General features: G+C 36.9%; 1 protein-coding gene across 2 annotated transcripts in view; it reads right to left on the reverse strand.

Annotated features, from left to right (window-relative positions):
* Window positions 1-2643: 2643 nt before the first annotated feature.
* LOC116159575 (zwei Ig domain protein zig-8-like) overlaps window positions 2644-22213 on the reverse strand; it is a 631052-nt gene continuing 611482 nt past the window's right edge. Inside the window, exons 4-6 of one of the 2 annotated variants that reach the window (XM_031472586.1) lie at window positions 7998-8185; window positions 7820-7946; window positions 2644-3128 (exon numbers count right to left, since the gene is read on the reverse strand). In XM_031472586.1, the coding sequence (XP_031328446.1) occupies window positions 3013-3128; window positions 7820-7946; window positions 7998-8185 (431 nt within the window). In that variant the 3' untranslated portion in view covers window positions 2644-3012. Of the gene's footprint in view, window positions 3129-7819; window positions 7947-7997; window positions 8189-22213 lie in introns of both variants that reach the window. The other variant, XM_031472585.1, reaches the window with a different exon arrangement.

Here is a 22213-nt window from a genome sequence, read left to right on the forward strand (position 1 = left end):
ACAGGGAATACAGAAGGTGGTACTGGGGGAAGAAAATCAATTGCACCACGGAAGACTGTATATTGGCGTACTTTAATAGTGAGTTGGTCTCCTATAAAAGTTCTTCTTTATGGAGTAAGTACTCGATGTTACGATCGACAATTAATTTAAATGAGGGAGTGGATATAAGCAAATTTCCCAGCCTAATTCCTTACCTTAAAAGAAAAGGAGAAGGTCATAAAGCTAAGAAGTCTTTGACATTGGACAGAGAAAATGTGAATACGTTTTTGCTGAAAGCTAGTAATAAAGAACATTTGTTAAAAAGGTACCTACATGTCTGTTAAGGGTATGCCCTGAATAATAATTTACTATTTTTAGATAGTTCTTATATTCGGAGTAGCTGGCGGATGCAGGCGACAGGAATTAGTTTCATTGGAGACCACGAATATTGAAGATCATAAAGCTCACTTTATAGTCAAACTTGTGGAAACGAAAACAAAGACGGATCGATCTTTCATGATTGTCATGACTTAATTCGAAAATACATGGCACTTCGTTCTCCAAAGACACCTCATCGCAGGTTTTTCGTGAACTACGCGAAAGAGAAATGCACGGTGCAACCAATAGGGGTACACAAAATTGCAAGTGTACCAAGTATTGTGGCCAAATTTTTAAAGTTAGAAAATCCATCAGCGTACACGAGTCATTGCTTTCGTCGTACATCGGCCAATATTCTGGCAAATGCTGGAGCACGACTGGAGGATATAAAGCGCCATGGAGGATGGCGTTCATCAACTATTGCGGAAGGCTATATTGACCAATCTGACAATTCTAAAATTAGTGTTGCCAGCAAAATTTTGGGAACGGAAACCGTTATGGCAAATTCTTCGTTTATAAATTTAAAAGCCGTAGAGACCACAGAAATATTGCATCAAAAGGGTACATCGGGAATTAACATTACCAACAATAACAACTGTGTTATTACAATTAATTTAGTATAATTATTGAAATGTATAATATAGATATGTGTTTTTAAAATTATAACATTCTGTTCCGTGTACTTCTTCTTTAAAACAGATCGTTATTTTAAAATGCATTTTCCAAAGAAATTGACAGTGACAGGAGTCCAAATTACTTTATCATTATGGACTAGTCCAATAAAGTAGCAGATTATGGACGCTAAACAGTGTCATAACTCAGCGTATTATGATCGAGTCGAACATAATAGTTATTTGTGTACCAAGGCCGTAAAAGTGATCTTTTTTGGCCGAAGCTGCTGTTTGCGGCCGAGGCGGTAGCCGAGGCCGCAATTCAGATGAGGCCTAACAAATCACTTTTGGCCAAGGTGCACACAACATTTTTTAGGCGATCATCAAAAAAGAATTCAAAAATTTGCTCATAAACATATTTTTTCTGAAAATCATAGTTATCTTAGACAATTAAAAACAAAGCATTTCCTGTCATATGTAATTATAATTAGCATCTTTGCGTGTGTTTTGTGCGTATCAAAATGGGCGATAGCGACAGTTCAGATACCCCAAATGAAATTTTGGAAGCTGCAAGCGTTGCGACCCTAAGTCAAAAGTACAATCACAACTTCCTCCGTTGCGCAAGATTTTAATAATGTCAAATGCAATAGGTCCTTCGTAACTGTGGCTTCCAAGACCTTATAGTTAACATGCTGTACAATTATTAGAAACCTGATTACCTACTTTGATGGTAGGTATAGGTAGCTACTTGTGTTCTCGGTTAATTGCTGGTGATTCTTCGTATAATAATGTAAGCAATAACATCTTCCTCATGTTTTGGTTCTACACTTCAAAAAGGTCTGCAAGCAGCAAAGATTGAAACGTCAAACTATAATTTTAAATGTGAACATTGTGATTATGCAAAATAGTGTGAAACATTCCTACAAGTCCGAAAATGAAAAAAACACACGTGGATGGCCCTATCCTTGATGGGGCTAGACCAGATAGACGCTTTGTATCAAACAGATTACTGTTTCTCACACATCAGTTTCAAATAAGTACAGTTTGACAGATGTGTACAATAAAGTAAAGTTTGACAGAAGCGTACAATAAAGTGAAACTTTATGGCCGCAAAAGCGACCACAAAATCAACGTTTATGTGATGATAGCCTAAAAAGAATATTGTTTTGTTTTGCTTTATTGAATGTGCGTAGAGCTTCTTCACTGAAGATCGATTTCTTTCATATTTAAATCACGTTGTTTCATTCAATTCGTATTCTGACACCTTTCTAGACCACGTTCAGTTGGAAAACTCTCTAAATCTGTTACGTTGATCATCAAAAGGTCACATTTTTTTTAAAAAAAGGGCAAAGGCTGATAATAAAGGGGTTCTTATGGTAGAGGCCCGACTCTCTCAGCAAATGTTTACTTGTGGGCACTGAGAATCTCAAATGTTGATAAAAGATTCATTATAACAATGGGTAAAATACTGCGAACTTGGCACTAAAGAGTATCTATACAAATATGGTCTTTTCAATGATTAACAACTAAAAATATTACTTTGGCACATATGATTTAAGTAAACTGTGGAGGTAAATTAAAGCAATATAGAAATACTAATGGAATTGGTGTTTGGCAACAGATAATAATAAATAAGTAACAGGAAAATATTTATTTATAATTAAATGTAAATCACAACATCCAACAAAATCCCTATGAACATTTTCTAAACAAAGAAGTGGAGACTGGGAATTAAGGACAAAAGGAATGTTCAGTATTTCAACTTAAAAGTATACAATCTTGAAAGATTTGAGTGACACAAGCAAAGCTGTGCGTTTGAAGATAATAAATGTTTAAAATCCACCTTCAGAACTGTCTTATTTAAAAAAAAAGGTGTCACTTAGTACAATAGGTCGTAATATGAAAACTCATTTTCTTTGCTTCGATATTCACAAAGACAAATTCACTTATTGCACGGACGTAAAATTTCCGCACGAGTACATTTAGTATCAAAATATTAAAGAGAAAAGGATTAAAAAAATAAAAGTCAATATTACAAGAGGTTTCATCTGATGTGTTTTATTATGAAGACTGAGATACTATATACAAGTGTGCAGTGAAGAGAGGGCGATAACGGCGCTGTGTTCTTATTTCCGTGTTGCATGGCCGCTGGATGCTCTCCTGTAACAATAGATGGCTCCTTAATAATATATAATTACTTAAGCCCGCTTGACATGGAGCAATAAAAATTGCAATTGCATGCAAGTTGCAAGAAAAATTGCGAAAGGCATGCGCAGTTCAAAGCCAGCTGATCAATTGCTGCAAGAGACTTGCATGCAATTTTTATAGGACCGGTGCTATTTTTCTTGCATGAATCGTGCAATTCTAGGGATAAATCTAGTTGTTTTTGTGGCACCAACCTAGTAAAATACAGCGGCGGCAACTGTGATGCTGAGAGACGCACTCATTACTTGTTTTTACTAATCTTATTTATTCTTGTAATTTTCATGTTTCTTCAAGCAATCAAAATTTAATTTTCATTTGAGGTTAACAACTTTGTTGACAAATCCATATGTTTCTTCTGTTGGCAGACATGTGGCAATTGAAATAGAATTGCACCATGTCAAATACCATGCAATGCTTATTGCATGCAAGGATTTGACCTTGCAATTTCTTTCTGCAAGTTCTTGCGCGTAGTATTGCTCCATGTCAAGCGGCCTTTTAGGTATTCACAATAAAAATATAGTAAATACGTCGTATACCACCACGCAGATTAACATAACAAAGGCGCAGTGTGGAATACGGAATTCTTTAGTAGCATTTACATTATGCAGGATTTCTATTGTTCAAAAATTCTTATATTCTGGTCTAATAAAACATACCTAATTTATGATTATTATTGTATTGGAACAGTACACTTGAATATGTTCAAATTTCGGATGCTGTGTTTGGTCCATCAGAGTAATACAATGAAGAGGACAAAGCGGAGAAAAAAGGGATGCTCCCAAGCAGCTCAATCATTTTTAATTCATTATCCGTGAAACCATTTCATAATCAAAATACTTTACAAGTTTGTAATTCCCACATGAACACTACCTGCTACCAGAAAAGTTGGCCTAATGAGATTTATATGCCGTTGAATGTCGGTACTACATAAGTAGATAATATTTAACAAGAGCTTCCTTTTTGCTCACAGATTAATTTCTTTTGAACTAATCAAATGTAAAGAGGACGTCCAAAAAGACGGTCGCTGGTTTAAAAGTATGGACATAATGTGTTATAAACAAACCACTCCAACGAGAAAACTTTAAAAAGATCTGTGACGTATACTTTGACGAAAGTATACACACTGATATTACAAAAAGCACAAAAGGCCGATCTCCACGATGCGATAGATGCGACGAGTAGGAAAATGTCTACTAAAAGAGGGTTAGGGATAGGATTCCTATTTTTTATTTTAAAACTCGTGTAAGGGTAGTTTTAAATTAAGTTAAAACGTAACGAAAAAATTGTAGGACGTAGATCATTGGGGTTCAGGTACTTATTACAATAACGTTGTTGAAATCAGTGGGAAAAGTGGTGGGGGCAGTTGTTGCAAAGCTTTTGCCAGTTCTTTATAGAATCACAAAAAAATGAGTTTTCTTCGGGATGATATCCGTTTCCGTCTCCGTGTGTCTCCGAAAGCCACCATGGGCTGCCTGGGGGCTTTCGTAAACTGCAGACTGAGAAAGTATATTATCCTCGGAAGTCAGGATGGCGATCGACGGAGCACTTGGCTTTATAAAGAACTCGAAAAACGCCAGCAATGCTTTAAAGGACATGGTTAATTTCAGGATGCAGGGGAGGCCCATTAAAAGACCACTGGCCACTGATGACGAGGATGAGGACGATAAGGAAAAAGGTACTTCATACAGAGAGATCCTTAAACGCGATATAGGTAGGTACTCATTTTATTTGATCAGGAAATTTTCATCTCCAGAAAGGAATGAGAACTGAGTCTTCACCCAGGTAAGGTTTACCCCCTAAAATTCCGTTCTCCTGGCATGTGATTATACAAGCAGGGTCTCGGTGGTGGATATTGGCCGCCTAGATGTAAGCCAATGTGTATTACATTGCCTGTCTTTTCTGCTCTCGTGTCTTCTCTACCTTCGATATCTCTGGTTCAGTAAATCATGACACATAGTCGCGATATTAACTTCCATCCTCGCTCGCTGCCACGTATTGTTTTAATAAAATAATCCGAGGTGAGATACCGCATTGAGTCGCCACTCGAACCCGATCTTTTGTCAATCTGGCGCATTCGAAGACCAGGTGGTGCCCCTTGCCGTCGAAGTTGCCACAATCCAAACACATCTCGTCCCCACTCTTTCCAATCCATTGTAGATACCGACAGTTCTCCGTGTCCGCAGAAGAAATGGGTGAGATAATAACTGATTTCTTTATGCTGACCTTTAATTCAATATCTTATATTGAGGTTCAACCACTTCGTACACGACACTTTACCCTTAACCAACTCTTTCGCCCGCGATCACGAAAATATCTTCGTCCGCCACAGTCCTATACGCGCTCGTTATCCTAATGATTGCCATTACCTACGCGGGTAACCTCTTTCAATCTGTAACTACACTCCCCCACTTGACCGCACTACCCTCCACGTTTTCTGACGCATAATTCACCATCTATGCTACAGCGGTGGCCATCACCCTTCTCTTTGAACCTCTGGCGTTTCCAACGTATGGCAGGATGCGGTTGATCGCAATTAAAAACCAATTTCCAGGCCTTTTCACAGGTCATTTTGATTTAGATTAGTGTCCACTGTAGCGCCTAGTACTTTTATAGTCTTGTGCCATAATTGCTGTAACCCACCACATTTACCTCTGTCCATTTTCTTCTGCCCGTCAAGATTGCTACACTCATCTTTTCAGGGACAAGATTGAGCCTGCAATTGATAATCCAGTGGTTTACCCGGTTAACGGATTTCTCCAGATTGGTAATTGCCGAGTCCAATTTTATTTATTATTTTTAGCGCATTTTTGCCCGCGCCTTCGTCTGGACTCACTTCTGTCGCTTTGAACTACTTTTAGGGGCATTGTCCCTTTTCTGTTCGACTCCTTCAGTGGGTGAGAAGTTATTTTTCATGGTATTCTAATTAAAGATCTTACCAAAATTAATCTTTCATGGAACTCCAACAAAAGGTCTCAACACAAGGAACTAATTTCTACAATCGATTGTCCTCCTCACATCTACTGGCCATGTCAAAACTTGATTGTGAATATCTTGAAAATATTGGAGGAAGGGAGCTACAAAGGGAAAATGCAAGCCGCATTAAAGGAATTCTTCACGTCCAGTGATGCCACCAAACAAGCCTCACGTGCCCTCCACATCCCTCCGTTTTCCTGCTTCACTTCTTATGCGCCTAAGCACATAGGTCGTTAATCGCCCCTTTACAAATCCATAATGTTTTGGTGATAATATCCCAGCTGTTGACCATTCCAATCTTGATTCAATTATCTTTCCGAAAATTTTTTCGGCTAAGCCCAACAAACAGATGGGCCTGAGGAATGAGGGTCCTAGCCAGGATTTTAACCACCACTGCAGATGTTATCTGGGTTAGGTGCTTAATTTACCGGAAGTTCCTTGGCAGTAGCTGCTATTTCCTCAACCTTCACTAGCTCTTCGGTTCCTAGTTGCGTTATTCCATCCCACCACCGCTGTTCTTGCCCTAATCTTACACGCCACTATCTTGTACGCCTTTCCCCGATGTCCTTGTCTAGCTCTTCGCACAACCCTTTCCAACACCGAGGTACATACTTCACCTGAACCTCTTTTTTATTTTCAAAGTGTCCTCCGCACGCGAATCGTCTGAGTTTACGATGTACGTCACCTTTTTGACATGTGGGCTGGTTCCGTAGCCCCGGTACTCATGCTGACTCAAATGAGGGTTTTAGGGGTTAAACCTTACCTGGGCGAAAGCTCACTCGCTATAGAGTCAAGCGGGAGGCACCCTTTGAAAGATTTCCTAAACCCCCCAAAGAAAAAACACTGCGGAAACCGCCCACCAAGTTACTTGATCCATTCCTTAGGAGTCCTGGAGACGTGAAGCGAGAGCGAGAGAACCACGTGAATGTAATTCCGGACTTCCGGACCCTCAATTTTTATGGCCTTTGAAAAATTCACATTCCTTTCTCTAGATGAAAATTTCCTGGTTGAACGTCAACTTAAATAAATTTTCTGAAAAAGCTCCTTCCCTACACGGCGTGGCGTTTGAAAATTGCTCAAGTAAAAAACGTAAACGTAAGAAAAACCTGAAAACAAAACGTGGCATATAGCATTTTTGTTCAAATCAATGTCACCAGATTTTCCACAATAGTTTACTATTTCAAATATTCCAATTTCTTCGTCGAGATGAAAAACTATTACAGGAAAAAGGCACAAAAAGAGATTGAGATTTAACTTTCGGAAGGGCAGGATAAATGATATCTTCGAAAAACCTCCACCTTTTATAGCTCTTAAAAAATTGTAAGAAATGAAATTATTAGTTACTTATTAATGAATGATTAACAAAGCATCTTTTGCTCAAGTCAACCTCATCAAATTTTCCGGAAAAATCTGCTTTTAAAATTCTCTGAACGGAAGATCTATTAAAGAAAAATGCACAAGAGGCAATTAGGATAAAATTTTCCGGAATTTTTATTGTTCGTTAAGGTAAAAATACTAGTGAAACAGTTTTTGGGGTTTGCTAGAAACACCTTACCATTAAATTCTGTTGTATAAATAAATTATAAAAATTAATGGTGACGGTTGGATCTGAAACACACTATCCCAGCAAACCATTAAACGAGTGCATTCATTACAAGAAAATATATACGTACCATTAATGACATGTACATTTACACTAGCAGGGGCAGCAATGGTTGGAACACACGAATAGTTTCCACTATCTGAAAGACGTGCGCTTGAAATGTGCAAACGAGAGGTCAGTCCATCCGACCAGTGATTCTGAATAAGAGAAGTGTGTCAAACTTTGGTATAAAACTCGGCTAGTCTTACCTGTATGGATAGCCTTTCAGTCGAATCTGGATCATTAGGATGCGTTGGTGGTGTCTGTAGTATATTTGCGCCTAGATACCAAAAGACGGTACCCAAATCGTGGGGTCCTTGATTGATAACGCATATCAGTGTTACGGAACTTCCCGCTTTGACGTGCAAATCGCCTGGGCCCAAAACTCGCGCTTTTGCTTCTGAAAGTAATGGTAATTTGTTAGCAAACTGGAACTGAACGTGTCTCTGGAGTGAATTGTCTCAGAAGTGCACTCTTCCAATTGGTCAGTTTGTTTGTAAAGGGTGATATCTTAAATGAAACTGACCCCACAGGTGCTTAAATTAGTGAACAAAGTAATAAGTAGATAAAAAATAAAACGTATTCGTACGATACGAAGTAGCCGTCATAAAACCGTTTCATATATTTCTATGTGAATAGACAATTTCGGAATATGAATAATTCATGAACTTTAGTTCAATAGGATCGCGAATAGAGCTAGACTTGAATATATTAACCCAGAGAATTTTCAGATCAACCTGTCTAACACTTTGGATGATTACAGAAACAGTGTGCGGAGCATAAAGGACCCGCTCACTCATACATTAATGCGTGGTGGTAAACGCGATGCCGCATTAATCGGTAAGTGCAGAAGATTGATGACGACTTGATAATGAATTTCTTTCGATTAAAAATAATCCCCCGAGTTACAAAAACGTCTACGAATTAAGTTGTATTTGACCGATTACTTCGCCGTAGTCGTCGCATCCGCTTAATCAACTTTCCTCAGAAATGTCTGCGTTAATCCAAAGACAAATTTAAATAGAGCTCTCATTTGGTTTCATTTGATCTACAGGATCTCCTTTTCCATACGAAATTTTATTGAACAGATTGCTGACTGGTAGAAAATGAGAAAGAAAATACGACTAAGATTACTAAATAAGAAAAAGGGTAGATACTAAACTTTAAATGTGTTTTCCAATAGTCGTCTAATGTTAAAACTATGGAATTAGCAATTTAGTTAAATTCGTATAAATAGGAGTACCATTTTACTATTACGACCCTTACGAAAGTAGGTATATTAGGTAGGTAAGTTTATTAAGCTCGAGCTCGCTTAGAACATAAAGATATTATGATCAACACAATATGTGCATGTACTCAAAATTTTATTTATATTTAATAAACTGTAATGTTTTAACATTATTTAATTATTCATGTTGCTGTGATATCACGTATAATTTTAGTTTATGTAATCCTTTTACGTTTATCGAGAAAGGCTTATCACCGTTCGTTTTTCTTTATTTAAAGTGAATTGGCCATTGTTAGTAAAAAGGGGTTGCTTTTATTTATTTCGTGTATTTGTGTGGAGTGTCCAGGGTTTTTGTCCCGTAGAAGGTTTCCCTGGTATCGCCTTGTTGTGGGAGTAATATATTTATTTGTCCTTGTCTTTTCTTACGCACATTCTGCATTTTATTTAATTCTCTTCCCGATTATGTCTTATGTCCCAACATTACACAACGTATGAGTTCATTTGTACCATCCATATCGGGTCGACTACTACCGAGATTTAAACGTGCTCGTAGTTTTTCCCGAGAGTTGCCAATTGTAAAAGTATAGGGTAAATCAACATTGTCAGTGTCGGTTGAGGAACAACAGGCTAAGAAATTTATAAAAGGAAAGAAATAATATAGTTTTATTGAGATAATTCTCTAGAGCTATTCATGCAATCCAAATGCACGGGAAATGTATTAATTGTAGATCACAAATCACAATATATTCCAAAACCTATAAATGCATGTGAACTGTCCATCAATAGAGGGCAAAATGCATTGGAAAGCTTTGTTTTTTCAGATGTAAAGAAGCTCCTACCTTTATTCTGCAACGGTTGGGACCGGTACCGGTAAGAACCAGTATCGGAACCGGAACCGATTGCATTGATAATCCCCTCACTTGAACAGGAACCGTTATTTAAGAAGTTTTGACAACCGGAACCGATACCAGTACCGTTATTATTAGTGTCAAAGAACCGGTATTTCTCAGTTTTTCCTCTGTTGTATGTAAAGAAACGTTGCGCTTCGTAAGATGAAAATGTGTTTTACATTGTTGCTCTTAAAATCTGGTTCTAAAGTTGCGTATGGCAAAAAGTTATAATAGTCAAAATTGTCCGTATTGTAATTTTAAAATTTGGCCATGATGGTTGGCCGCCTTGTAAACCGTGATGTTACGATGAGGAGTTCATTTTTTTATATTAAGAGAAATAACGACAATCTAATTTTTTAAATAGCCGATTGATAGAACATTAATAGTATTTTAGAGTTAGTTCATGAACTCCCTTGGGGTAAATAATGTATTATGTACGTGAAGTATTTATACACAATTAATGATTAATGAATTTATAACGGCACTTAAATAGATTGATTTTTAATATGTAAATTTTTAACACGAGCGCGAATTTATCACTTTGGCATCGATATTGGAACTATTAACTGTTAAACAAAATTCAATTTGCTTTTATATAGCACACGATAAGCTTCTAGAGATTTCTAGAGTCAGCATTACACACTTCCTGGAAAGTACACGTCACATTCCTTATTACCGGTGACTAACTCTTTATCGACTGGATGGCAAAGAATAAAATCATGCCTTTTGAATTGCGTTCAGAGTGGTAAAATGCGTAATACATTTTAAAAGTCAAAAATCAAAATTCTCACTTTTATTCAGAGCTGCAACACTAATTTCTACCAACTAAAGAAATATAACATATTTTAGAGCGACTAATACCGAAAATGAATCAAAAACAGTATGAGGGTTTAAGAGTGCGTGAGGGAAAGCTGAAGAAAAGGAAAGTAGAACAAGGCAGGCAGTTGATAGAGGTGAAACTAACGCGTAATTTAAAATAATGATTCAATTAAACCTAAAAAATATTGTGTGAACGTCATGCAGACGATATTTACGTTTAAACACCTAAAATAATGACGGGACACCCTGCATATGAATTTTTTAATTTACTACACCCAGATAAGCAAACGAATAAGCACAGAATTGGTGTATTTTACCTGAAGTTGTATTTTCTGTGGTTTCTTGTATGTAGCATTGTGTAAAAAGTGAAATTCCGTATTAAAATGTAGATACATCTGGTCGTTTGCGATAAGGGGCGAGATTTAATTAATGTGCCTGTTATCAAGGGTGATTATGATTGGTGCTTTATTTGTAAATACTGGAAGAAGAGGGTTTATTGCATTATGAAAGTGATGTTTCGTTGGGAGTGGCAGGCTTGTGCTCGTCCGCGATGGTTGGAAAGCGTAGTTTCTTTACGATATTTTTTATTCGAGCGGTGTATTTGATTTGATTAATGTTTATACCATTCGCACAGCCACTGATAATTGATGTCATCGTGTTCAACAAGCCAGTTCATCAAGTTTGTGTGTTGAAGAAAAGTGAAATCATTGAACGACCCGATTATTGGGACTGTTAAAAGAGAAAGAAAACTGTAAGTAATTTTAAGATTTTCTTATTTCTTTTATCGATCGTCGTGTAAGGGGTACTATGTAAAAACAATCTTTGTAAACTTCTCTGCCAGGAATTTGGGATTAATTTTTCATTTAATGTGTCTCGGAATAAATTTTTGTGTTTGTCAATCATTAATTGTGTGTTTATTGGAACCCTTTGTGTGACCCGGAGAGTGTTTAGGAAAAGAAAAAAAATAGCTAAAGGATGAAAAGTTAAGAAACAAAACCCATCTCCTGAACTGGAACTTGCTGCAGTAAGTATAAGTCCATATCTTTGGTACCAACATCAAATGAATTTAATTCATAGTGTATTATGTACGAGTATATGTATAAATATTAATGTACTTTTGGCACTTGGGCCCGTAGGTTATAGGTATTGTGTCTTATGGATCACGTGACGCCCAGAAGCATTTACGATGGATTCCTTCCGCAATTCTTAAAAAAAAATAAATAACACCAGAAGGCTGATCGATCCCTGAGACCTTTGAAAACGAAAACCTACGACAAAATACATAAATGCACTGAAATTCAATACATTTATGTTTGGGCACAAACTGTATGTTAAAGAGATAAAATATGGACATTAAAAGTGTTAGGCATTTATTCTGGTGGCTCGTCAGAGGATCTATAGGGATTGGTATGCCATAACTCTCGATTCCTTCTTTGTTCCTTGTCGTATTCATTTCTCTCGCTCTCTTTTACTCAATGTTTCGTAATCCTCGACTGGCTCCCGGTTCAAGCCATTACAGGATCAGTTTACCGATCCATATTCCTCAAGTCTAATATCTTAATCCGTAACCGCCGACCAACGCAATAATGCGACCTATTTTCGTTATAACAAAACCACTGTCCACTTGGTTTGCTGTCAGGATTGCATATTATCCGTACTTTATTTCTAGAATGCGAAATTGTATTTGTTATGAAATTTATGATTCTTTGGCCGAATCTCATAGAAGCGATGACCGTTTATTAACAATTTTTGATTGCGAACGTGCCCTCTTCGTTAATTTTAACTTATAATTGTACGGAGATAAATTCGCAATGAATAGCGCCAAAATGAACCTAATGAATTTATTATTTACCCAAGTTGCATATATTTTGCTAATTAAATCCTCTCTTAAACAAGCAGTAAATTTAATATACGGCTAGCTATTTTTAGTATTTTCGCCGTTAAAAGTTTGCGAGTTTTATTAGCTTAGTTGACATTATCTAACAAAACTTTTCAGGAAAAGGAATGAATATAAACTCGAAGTTAATTATATTTACATCCAAGTGTGATTGTGAGGATACTAAAAAAACTGAATTAATGATGCTGTCGTTTCCCGATGGGGTGCTTATCGACAATCTTTATTTTTACTGATAAAGGAGGAAAAAAAGGGAGAAGGATTAGATATTTTGGTTTTCCTCTGGAATCATAAATCGTCACAGCCCTAACCATCCAACGTCCAAGCTTTTATTTAGATTTTAAGCTTTCTAGGAAGGTATAAATTTCCTCATTTCAGTATGGTTGTACTTTCTTATTTTCCTGTAAATTTTGCAGAACTTAAAATCTAAACAGTGAGCCTAACAGTTCCATTCATGTAAAATGACATGTAAGAATTCCATGGGATTAACATTTTCAAAAAGTTTATGCAGTTATGTATGCCGTTTTTAGCGCAGTTCCCAAAAGGAAAACGAATGCTATTGTACGCACTCTGTCTGCCCGTCGGTCTGTCCATCATCTGTACCACTACTAGTCCTCAGTTTACGCTTTTTCGTTGTGGTTTCTCTCTGATACGGTGTAGCACAGACCAGAATGACCAACGATTTTTTGGATTAGTCACTTCCTTCCCGAGTTATTACTGACTCTGTGCGAAGATAATGCATTTTCATCGGTCGCGAGTGGTCTGGTCACGTCTCTACTAGTTTTCCTTTCCTTAATGTCTTTAACACTCTATAAAATAGTTTTTAGTTTGTCTTCCATTTCTCTGCCGCATGTCAACCATGTTTGTTTCTTTTGCATATCTCCTTTGTTGTACTTGTACTTATCTTCCTCATTGGATCATCTAGTTTGTTTTCTATTTTTGTTGTTTACAATGGTTTAACCAATGTCTTTAGCGCTTTTTATTACTATATTTTGGAATTTTTCCCAAATTCGAAAAGTCGATATCGTCTGCAAACATCACGAGTTCTATCATTCCCTTTCGTTTCGGTTTCTATGATTTTCTCCATGCTCCAATGTTGTTGTTTCCAACAGTACTACTGGCGCCTCCTAGTACTAGACGTCTTTTCAACCAAATTGTTTAATTCTTCTCCTTCAGTTTCGGGTCTTGTCGTGGTTCTGGGGCTTGAGTAGTTTAGTGATCATGGGGGCGTGTAATGCCAGGCCCGACCCGGCGTATGACGGCCCCAAGTGAAAATCCACACTAAGATAGCACCCTATCCTGGTAGTTCAGTTTACCTGAAGTGGCGACAACACACTACTGTGACCGGAATTTCGCTTAGCTATATTCTTCTGGTTCTGGATAGACGTCCCCTTTGTACGGCCCGTGGTGGGTGGGGAGCTAGAGGGACGAATTTAGACTCACAATCAACCAGACGAAGGGGCCCAGGATACCCCGAACCTCAACAACACACCAAACTACGCAAGAGGAAGAGGATCAAGAAGGCTAACTATACCAAATGGGTCAAACTGCTTCAACAGTCACTTCCAAACCATCCACCACCCAACCTTCACTGACCCAGATGCAGGCCTCCGGTCAGACCTAGGGTCAGACGGTCAAACGGATAGGCGAAAAGAAAACGAGGCAGAGGTCGGTTGACTCAACACGGACCCAACCGCCGACAAAGAAGAGCAGACCTGCGGAAAGGCAACCCAAAGTAGCGATGACAGATACAAAAAAACTCTCTGGACTCTAGGTAGTCGGCTAACCAGGCGGATATGGTACAAAATGACCTGGCCAAGGTTCTTGACCAGCATGTGTTCTCATTAAAAGGCGCTACATTAGCACCAACGTTATGTTGGAAGTACTCGGGCGAGATGCTAAGAATATCGTTCGAGAACAATTACCATTCACTTTAGTAGATGAACGAGGCGGTTGGTGGGCTCGTGGCGGTCAAGCGGCGCTTGGGGGTACAGGATTGGAATTCATGCTAATATACATGAAGTACTTACAGGGTGATATCGATGATCTCGCCGTTTGACTTGCGAATTGGAATTAACAATGGATGGTAATTGGGATGCCGAATTTGGAGATTTTATTCCGACGAACTGCATAAGTATAATTAAGGATTGACATTTAAATGAGTAACAGAACAATCCGTCCAATTAAGATGGACCTTATCCCAGAAGATGAGCTCTTAAAAAACTTGAAGTCTGACATCGGTCGTATATTTTTCCGATATCGGGGAAATGAGTAGTTAATTAAAAACAGTTTTAATTTGATTGAACGTATCGCAGGTATAAGCGTGCGATATGGGAATTCCAGCTACTTCCTACTCGAAATGGACTTTTAGATAAATAGAAACGCACTATGAATTTGGATCTTTTGCTTTTGACGTTGAACCGAATAGTAAGTAAATATCTTTCGCTTTTGTTTTAGTTTTTTCGAAATCATACATTAATTTCTAGACTTGTACATTTATTTATTTTTGACTTAAATTAAATGGTAATTGTTATTCTGTTAATACTTATTTAATTTTAAAGTTCACCGATCGTGCGCGAATTACACTAAGTTCGTCACAGAGGATCCATAAAATCTGGAAGTATGAATGGCTGTCTTAATGATGGTTTTTGGAATTTTAGGGTCTTAGGGACCTTATGGATCTTAAGCAGCCCAAGGAACTTAAGATCCGTAAGTGTTTTAAGAATCTCACTTAAAGACCATCGCGATTTCAATGACTTCAAAGATTTTATAGTAATCTTACGGGAATTCAGGATGAAGATGTCGGACATCATGGAAATCTAATGAATTTTTAGAGATTTCAATTCAGCCAAATGAGCTTTTACTAACTTTTACTTGCGATAATAAGATCGAGTCAACACGTTTGCTTCCATGTAAAATCCAATAGTGCCAAGTAATCTACAACCCTATTTTGTGTTATCATTTAACGAATGTGAATTTTTGGGCACTGCAAATAGTGTAAAGGGCAAAGTGAATAGTTACAACCTGCAGAAATTGCGGACTTTTAGATATGAGTAGATTATACAGCGAGAGTCAAGACGTGAGCATTAAATACAAACTTCCGTTGATGACCTACATATGGGAACGTACCTTGTTTCTTTGCACATTAAATACGATATAAAAAGTGTATAGTTCTAAAAATGTTAATCCCAATTGATTATAGGTAGCATTGACAGGCAGGTAATTATTTCATATTAAAAGATGAGAACCACCTTCGCGAAAAATGTTTAAAATTCCATAATTACTTTATGTTAATTAAAACTTCGGTATCCATAGCCAAGAACCTAAAGTAAAAATTTGAAATGCAAATGTAGTTTATTCTACTTTTTTCACTTATGTTGTTTATAATACGTTTAATTTCTGATTATAAAATGTAAAAGGAAAAATGTCGGTTATGAATTTTATATGTGCTCCTATCGACGGTATAAATCAAATTGCGGGTTTTTAATATCACATACGCACGGCGCCTTGGATCGTATAAAGAATGGTTGCTAATATTCGTTGGAGCAACCGCTGTAGCGTGTATGAGAATGTAGTTTCCATTTATTCTTGATTCCTTTTCGATCCAGCAATAAGATCGTGGGAGGTGAACCCTCGTATACCTATATTGTAAAATTGGCCTCCAGTCGGGGGGTTTTCAAAAGTAAACTCTTCGCCCGAGGGACGGTCAGAGGCGATCGTAAATTAGGAAAGAGCTATCGTCCGGCAGCATGAGAATAAATGCCCCGATGTGGATTTCGAACAAATCCGCACATGATATTTCCCACCTTAAGATTTATTTTCTGGCTTGGCCGAGGAACCATGTATTCTATGAATGTTGGCTCGTTCCACCGATTTCGTCCCCCCATATAACTCGTAAAACATCACACTTTTCCTACAAAAGTCTTTTCAAAATCAGATTTATGTCTCAACTTACTATCGTCTTAATTTTTCTCTTTTTAGATTGGTCGATGATAAAGTTAAAGGGTAATATCCTTTTATGTGAATGAGACATTTCAATCACAGTAAAAGGATTGGTTTCGATTGAGTACAAAAATCTCGCGTAACTTATTTATATTTGTGCTAAATTTACTAGGTCTAATGACTGAATTTTTGAGTAACAGTACATGTTTCCGTTCAACTCAATTTCAGTTCGGTAGTCGGTTGCTAAATAATGCATCATACACTGTGCCAAGGCGTTTGTTAGTACACCCACAAGTTTTCGATTTAATTACAACGTTACTCAAGTGCAAATGGGGCATTCTCATAACATGCATAAGACAATGACGAAGATGTGTCATCTAAGACTCTCGATTGTTTACAAATCTACTGTAAAGAGACGTATATAAAACATTAATCAGTAATCACCCTGTATAAGGAGCATCTATGGGTTAATATTGAAATGCAATGTAATAATTTATCAGTCCCTTATTTAAAAGCGCACCTGAAAAATTAACAAAACAGGAAGGGGACACCCACTGTAACTGAGAGCTGATGTTAACGTAGGTCGTACGAGGACCGATCTATCCATTTTTTTACCAATGGGAGAACATTACAACCATATTTCTTTTTAGCTAAGAAAGAATAATAAAAATCAGACTCCTTGCATGGACGATATGTTTTTGACGAGCGCGGACCAGAGCTTTCATTCCATTTGCGATTTATTCCCAAAAATGTTCAAATAAAAGGTGAAAAGAGGCGAAAAGTTTGTGCGGTCGAAACATATCCTTCGTGTTACGTCGCGCAAATTAAAATCTACAATTTTCTTTGTTTCCATAACGACAAATCACTAATTTTAATAGTCCAGTAAAATAGGGACGGGACCTTTGAGGTCACTTTGTGACCTGGGCCAAGCTCAAAATTGTCTTGAAAACGAGAAATCTGAATTTGTGTACCCTTCAGGGGCTGGTGCCTCTAAACTTCTAAATGTTGGGAATTTCTTCAGTTTTTGGGTTAGAACTTCTACAACGAATCCTAGCGCAAACCTTGCTAAGAGAGAAATTAAAGAGCATTAAATTCTGCGTCGATTCACCTCTTCAACTTTAAAACTGGACCAATTTATAAGGTAGGATGGCTGAAGGACGACAATTTTTCCCTAACACTCGATTGTCCGAAGCATCCAAAGCAAGCGGAACAATTTTCCCTCCACGTCGAGCATTAGGGCGATGGTTCCCGCCGGACCACTCGAAGAATGTCTCATACATTAAAGAAAAACTAAAAATCTTAATGTGTATGGCGTATCTTTTTTAACAAAAACCAAACATAGGAAATGAATCAATATGAATCTAGAGTATTGAACCTCTACATCCCACAAACTGTTTAATAAACTTCTCGGTAGTTTAAAGCAATTATAAAGATACAATTCAAGAAAAATGCTTCTATAATCTTGAAGAATTCTAATGTGTTTAATGTTAAATGTTGTTTTTATCATTTTTATCTTTCTTTATGTGTATATTTATTCAAAGGGTATATAATAAATAAATAAATAAATAAATGTGAATACATTTATTTATTTATTTTAGAATTTTCTCTATTTTGATAGTCCATATAGCAGCCCCCTACGCGAGGGAGGGGGGGTTATAAAATTCCTCATGTTCATACACAAGCAGCTGGATGGACAGACGGACATCGCGGTTAAACAGCAATTAAAACATATTTTATACTCTACTGCCTAAAAATCCTCACTTTTTTAACGCTATGTGGGCTGCGATTTGGCATTTTCATATAAGAGGTGGCCGACCGACGTTGGATGCGTTTCGTCGACGTAAAGCCCGAAAGATTCCATTGGAAAATAATAACCTGGAAGTAGGTATGTACAACTGGCATTGTTTGATATACATATATCTCAACGTTTACGTATATAGAATTAAATCAACAAAACACTTTAAAAGCTTCAACTCCCTTGTTGGCTTCATTTCAATATTTTTTCAACGAGATACCCTTATAAGAGGAACTCTGGGGACCGATTTCAATATTTTCAGATTTATATTCACCATCTATCGATTATCGTAAATATAAAATACAGTTTACCTTCCTTAGACATTTATTGCATTTCATATTTTACAATAAATCGCGAATGAACATAGCTTCATCTTGTAATAAATATGTTAAAAATTAGTATCGTTGGTGCATTATTTTAGATACGTAATAAATAATCTGTCAACTACAACAATTTTTCGACATAAATCACACTTTCCAAGTGCTGTAACTAAAACAAAACAGGTTTTATCCACAAGAGGAGTTGGAGTGAGTGAAGCAACTTGGTTTTGGTGACCCAGGTTCTTACTTAACTGTCAAACAATTAAAACAATTCATTTGTAACACATTGTCTACATTAACCTTCTACATTTTTTTAACACGAAGAACTTACTTTCAAATTAGGCACGCCGTTTGTATTTGGATAAGCTGATTTGTTTTTGAACATTCAGGTGTCCCCTTGGCGACCTCTTTTAATCAGTGGGACCTATGACTAGAGTGACTAGACCATTGGAGATAGCGGAAGTTGCGAAATTACTGTCACTGTTATCCAAAACAAGTCAAGTTTCCGATTCTGGAAGTAAAATTTTCCATAGGAATTAAGATACTTTTTTCCCTATTATTCATTGAATGCGCCTTTTAAAAGTGATGAAATGTTTTGCAAAAGAGAGTGTTTGTGGTGTATTTATTCTTGTAGAAAACAAGGATGAATTTATAGGATCTCTCGAGTTATTATTCGTAGTTCAATTTATTTGTGGGCTCATTTGGCACGAGCTTATTTTATCTAAATTCTTAGGTTCAGTTGTACTACCCTCTGTTAAACCTAGCTGACAGCTAAATGTATCACCATTAACAGTTGAATATCATTTAAATATAACCTAAGGTGGCACAACAGGCTCAAAATTTCAAAATTTAAGTTATGGGATAATAAAAAAGGGAGTTCTTATGGTCAAGTAGTTAGTATTTAAGGAAAAAGTGTGAGAATTTTCCATTTAGTTACTCATTTTCTTCTTTGAATGTTTTTTTTGTTATTTGGTGAATTAAAGAGAAAGAAATTTCTATCATCCGCTTTTTCACTTGTTAAACTTTTCTGTACGTTTTGATAAATCAAAATTAAGACTTGCAAGTGATTTTCTATTTATTAACCTTTCACATCGACGGTCCATAGCAGAAGAAGAAAGACACAGCCAACTACTACCGTAACAATTATTGAACGCCCTTAACTTGTTCTACAAAGTTATTATATTATACCTTGCATACAAATTCATATCATTGAAATGCAAAACAATACAACCCTTGACCTATGGTAGTTACTGGTTACATAGTCATTACTCTGTAAGATACACTTCATATAAAGTGAGCACAACAAATACACAATATGTACACCAACGAACCATAATTTCCGAGTCAGATTTGCTTTGCTTTTGAAACTCGAAAGATACGTATGTGAAGTTTGTTTTAAATTTGGCGCACAAAGCATGGAGATTTGCGTACAAGTCAGCAAAAAACGAGCACAATTCAGACAAAAATTTTGATAACCATCGGAAACCATTAAATCTCCGTATCTCCGTCAACATTGTCGCACAAAACTTTCGAGTAGGCGCACAATATGAGCACAATCACAAATTAGAAATGTTGAGGCACGGGCCCACATTACGTTCGTTAATAGCGACACACAAAATGGGGGAGTTGAAGCACAAATCAGCACGAGCACAAATTAATGCTTAAATGTCAATCGGTTCTTGAATGTGGGACAACTCGATTTTTTAAACTCAAAATGTTAGTTGAACAAAAAAAAAGAGAAGAAGGAAACGAAAATGTTCTGTTTACGCAGGAGATATTTGTAATCCGCTGTTGAAGGCTTTAGTGAGGTTTGCGAAAGATGTTGGGCAGACATTTTTTGGTAAAGATTGGTTGTCAAGTTGATAGGGAATTTATTCATAGTTCTGGTATTTGTAGGATAGAATTAAACTTAGAGGAATAATTGATTTCGTTGAGGAGGAAGTGTACAGGTTTGTGGAAAAAGAATTTGGAGGAGAACTTGTGTGTTAGGGGAAAGGGGATGGAAGGAATCGAAGCGGATAACAGACACTGATTTCCTCGAGTGAATTAGATCTTAGGAAATTGAGAGAATCGAATGACACCGAAAAAAGAGAAAAGATCTTGGGTCCCCAGCTCACAAGGTAACCTTGGAATGTCTCCGGTGACGTTACATGGAATTTCCCAAATTGATTACTCTGGGATTCCCCAGAGTCATGACACTGGGATTTCCCAAGACCATTACCCTGGGAGTTTCCAAGGTCGTGGCCTTGAACTTTGATCCGAGGTCATACAAATTTATATGTAAGTAAAGCTTTTTGTTTTGCTGGCTTGATCGCTTTTTCCTCTTTGTAAAATTTGAAAATGCATTCAGTATCTTTCTTTCATCATCTACGGAACCTTGGTCCATCGCAGCAAACCTAGGGTTACGTTGATATGTTTGTCATTTTTCAAGACAACACAAGGCAGGTACACCCTCAACACCCTCCCCCTAATCTTATATCCCTCAAATCACTATATCCAATTCACTCTAGCAAATCGGGGAATCATATACAGTGCGTTCGAGATAAAAGGGTCAACTCAATACCTCTTTTATTTGGGATGATACGAAAAATTTGTCAAATATAATTTTATATTACGACATTACGATCTATCTGATCGCATAAACTTTCCGTATCATTTCCGGTTTAACTGGAAATCGATGCCACTTTTGTTTCTCAAATGCAATGCTCGGTTTTTTTACGATATTTAAAAAGAGTAATCAATTTTCTGTATGACAACATAAAATATATGCATAATTATTATGGTTGATATACAAAACAAGTAAAAACGTTTTCGCTCTAAGGCGAATAACTTCAGTGCGTTTTACATGAATTCATCAGTACTTCGCGAAAAGTCATAGTGCGCTATGTTTTTCTTTAGTAGAAGCATACATAATATATTTAAAATTTCAAAGAAATATCTCCATACATAAAAAAGCTGACGTTGAGCAGTTCGTGCATGAGCACATTTAATTTGTACAATAGGTATGCTATGTTTGTTTTTAATAGAAGCGTCTATGGTTAAACTTTAATGAGAGATGTTCATAAATAAAAAGTTGGCATTTTGCAGTCTGCGCATGCGCGCATTTGACTTTTACTATAGGCGATGTGTTTGCCTCTGCTAATGACATTTGTAGTTTCCAATTTTTACTACATATGATATGTTTTTCTTTACTAGAAGCATCTATGGTTAAAATTTCAAAAAAATATCTTCATAAATAAGAAAGTTGGTATTGCGCAGTCTGCGCATGCGCACAGCTGATTTTTACTATATGCGGTATGTGTGCCTTTACTAAAAGTATAGGTGGTTAAAATTCCAACAAAAATATTAATAAATAAGAAAGTTGACTTAGGCAGCATGCGCATGCGCAGTTTAATCGTCAAGATTTTCCTTAGCACAGGTGCCAGAGCTATACGCTACCGAATGCAAAAAGAACGAACTAAATATCTTGAAAACTGTAGGAGTAGATAAGGATTCCGACAGACGGACAGACGGACGAACAGAGAAAGTGGCTGCAAT

This window comes from Photinus pyralis, unplaced genomic scaffold (assembly GCF_008802855.1).
Source record: "Photinus pyralis isolate 1611_PpyrPB1 unplaced genomic scaffold, Ppyr1.3 Ppyr1.4_LG1, whole genome shotgun sequence".
In the NCBI taxonomy this organism is placed as follows: Eukaryota; Metazoa; Arthropoda; class Insecta; order Coleoptera; family Lampyridae; genus Photinus; species Photinus pyralis.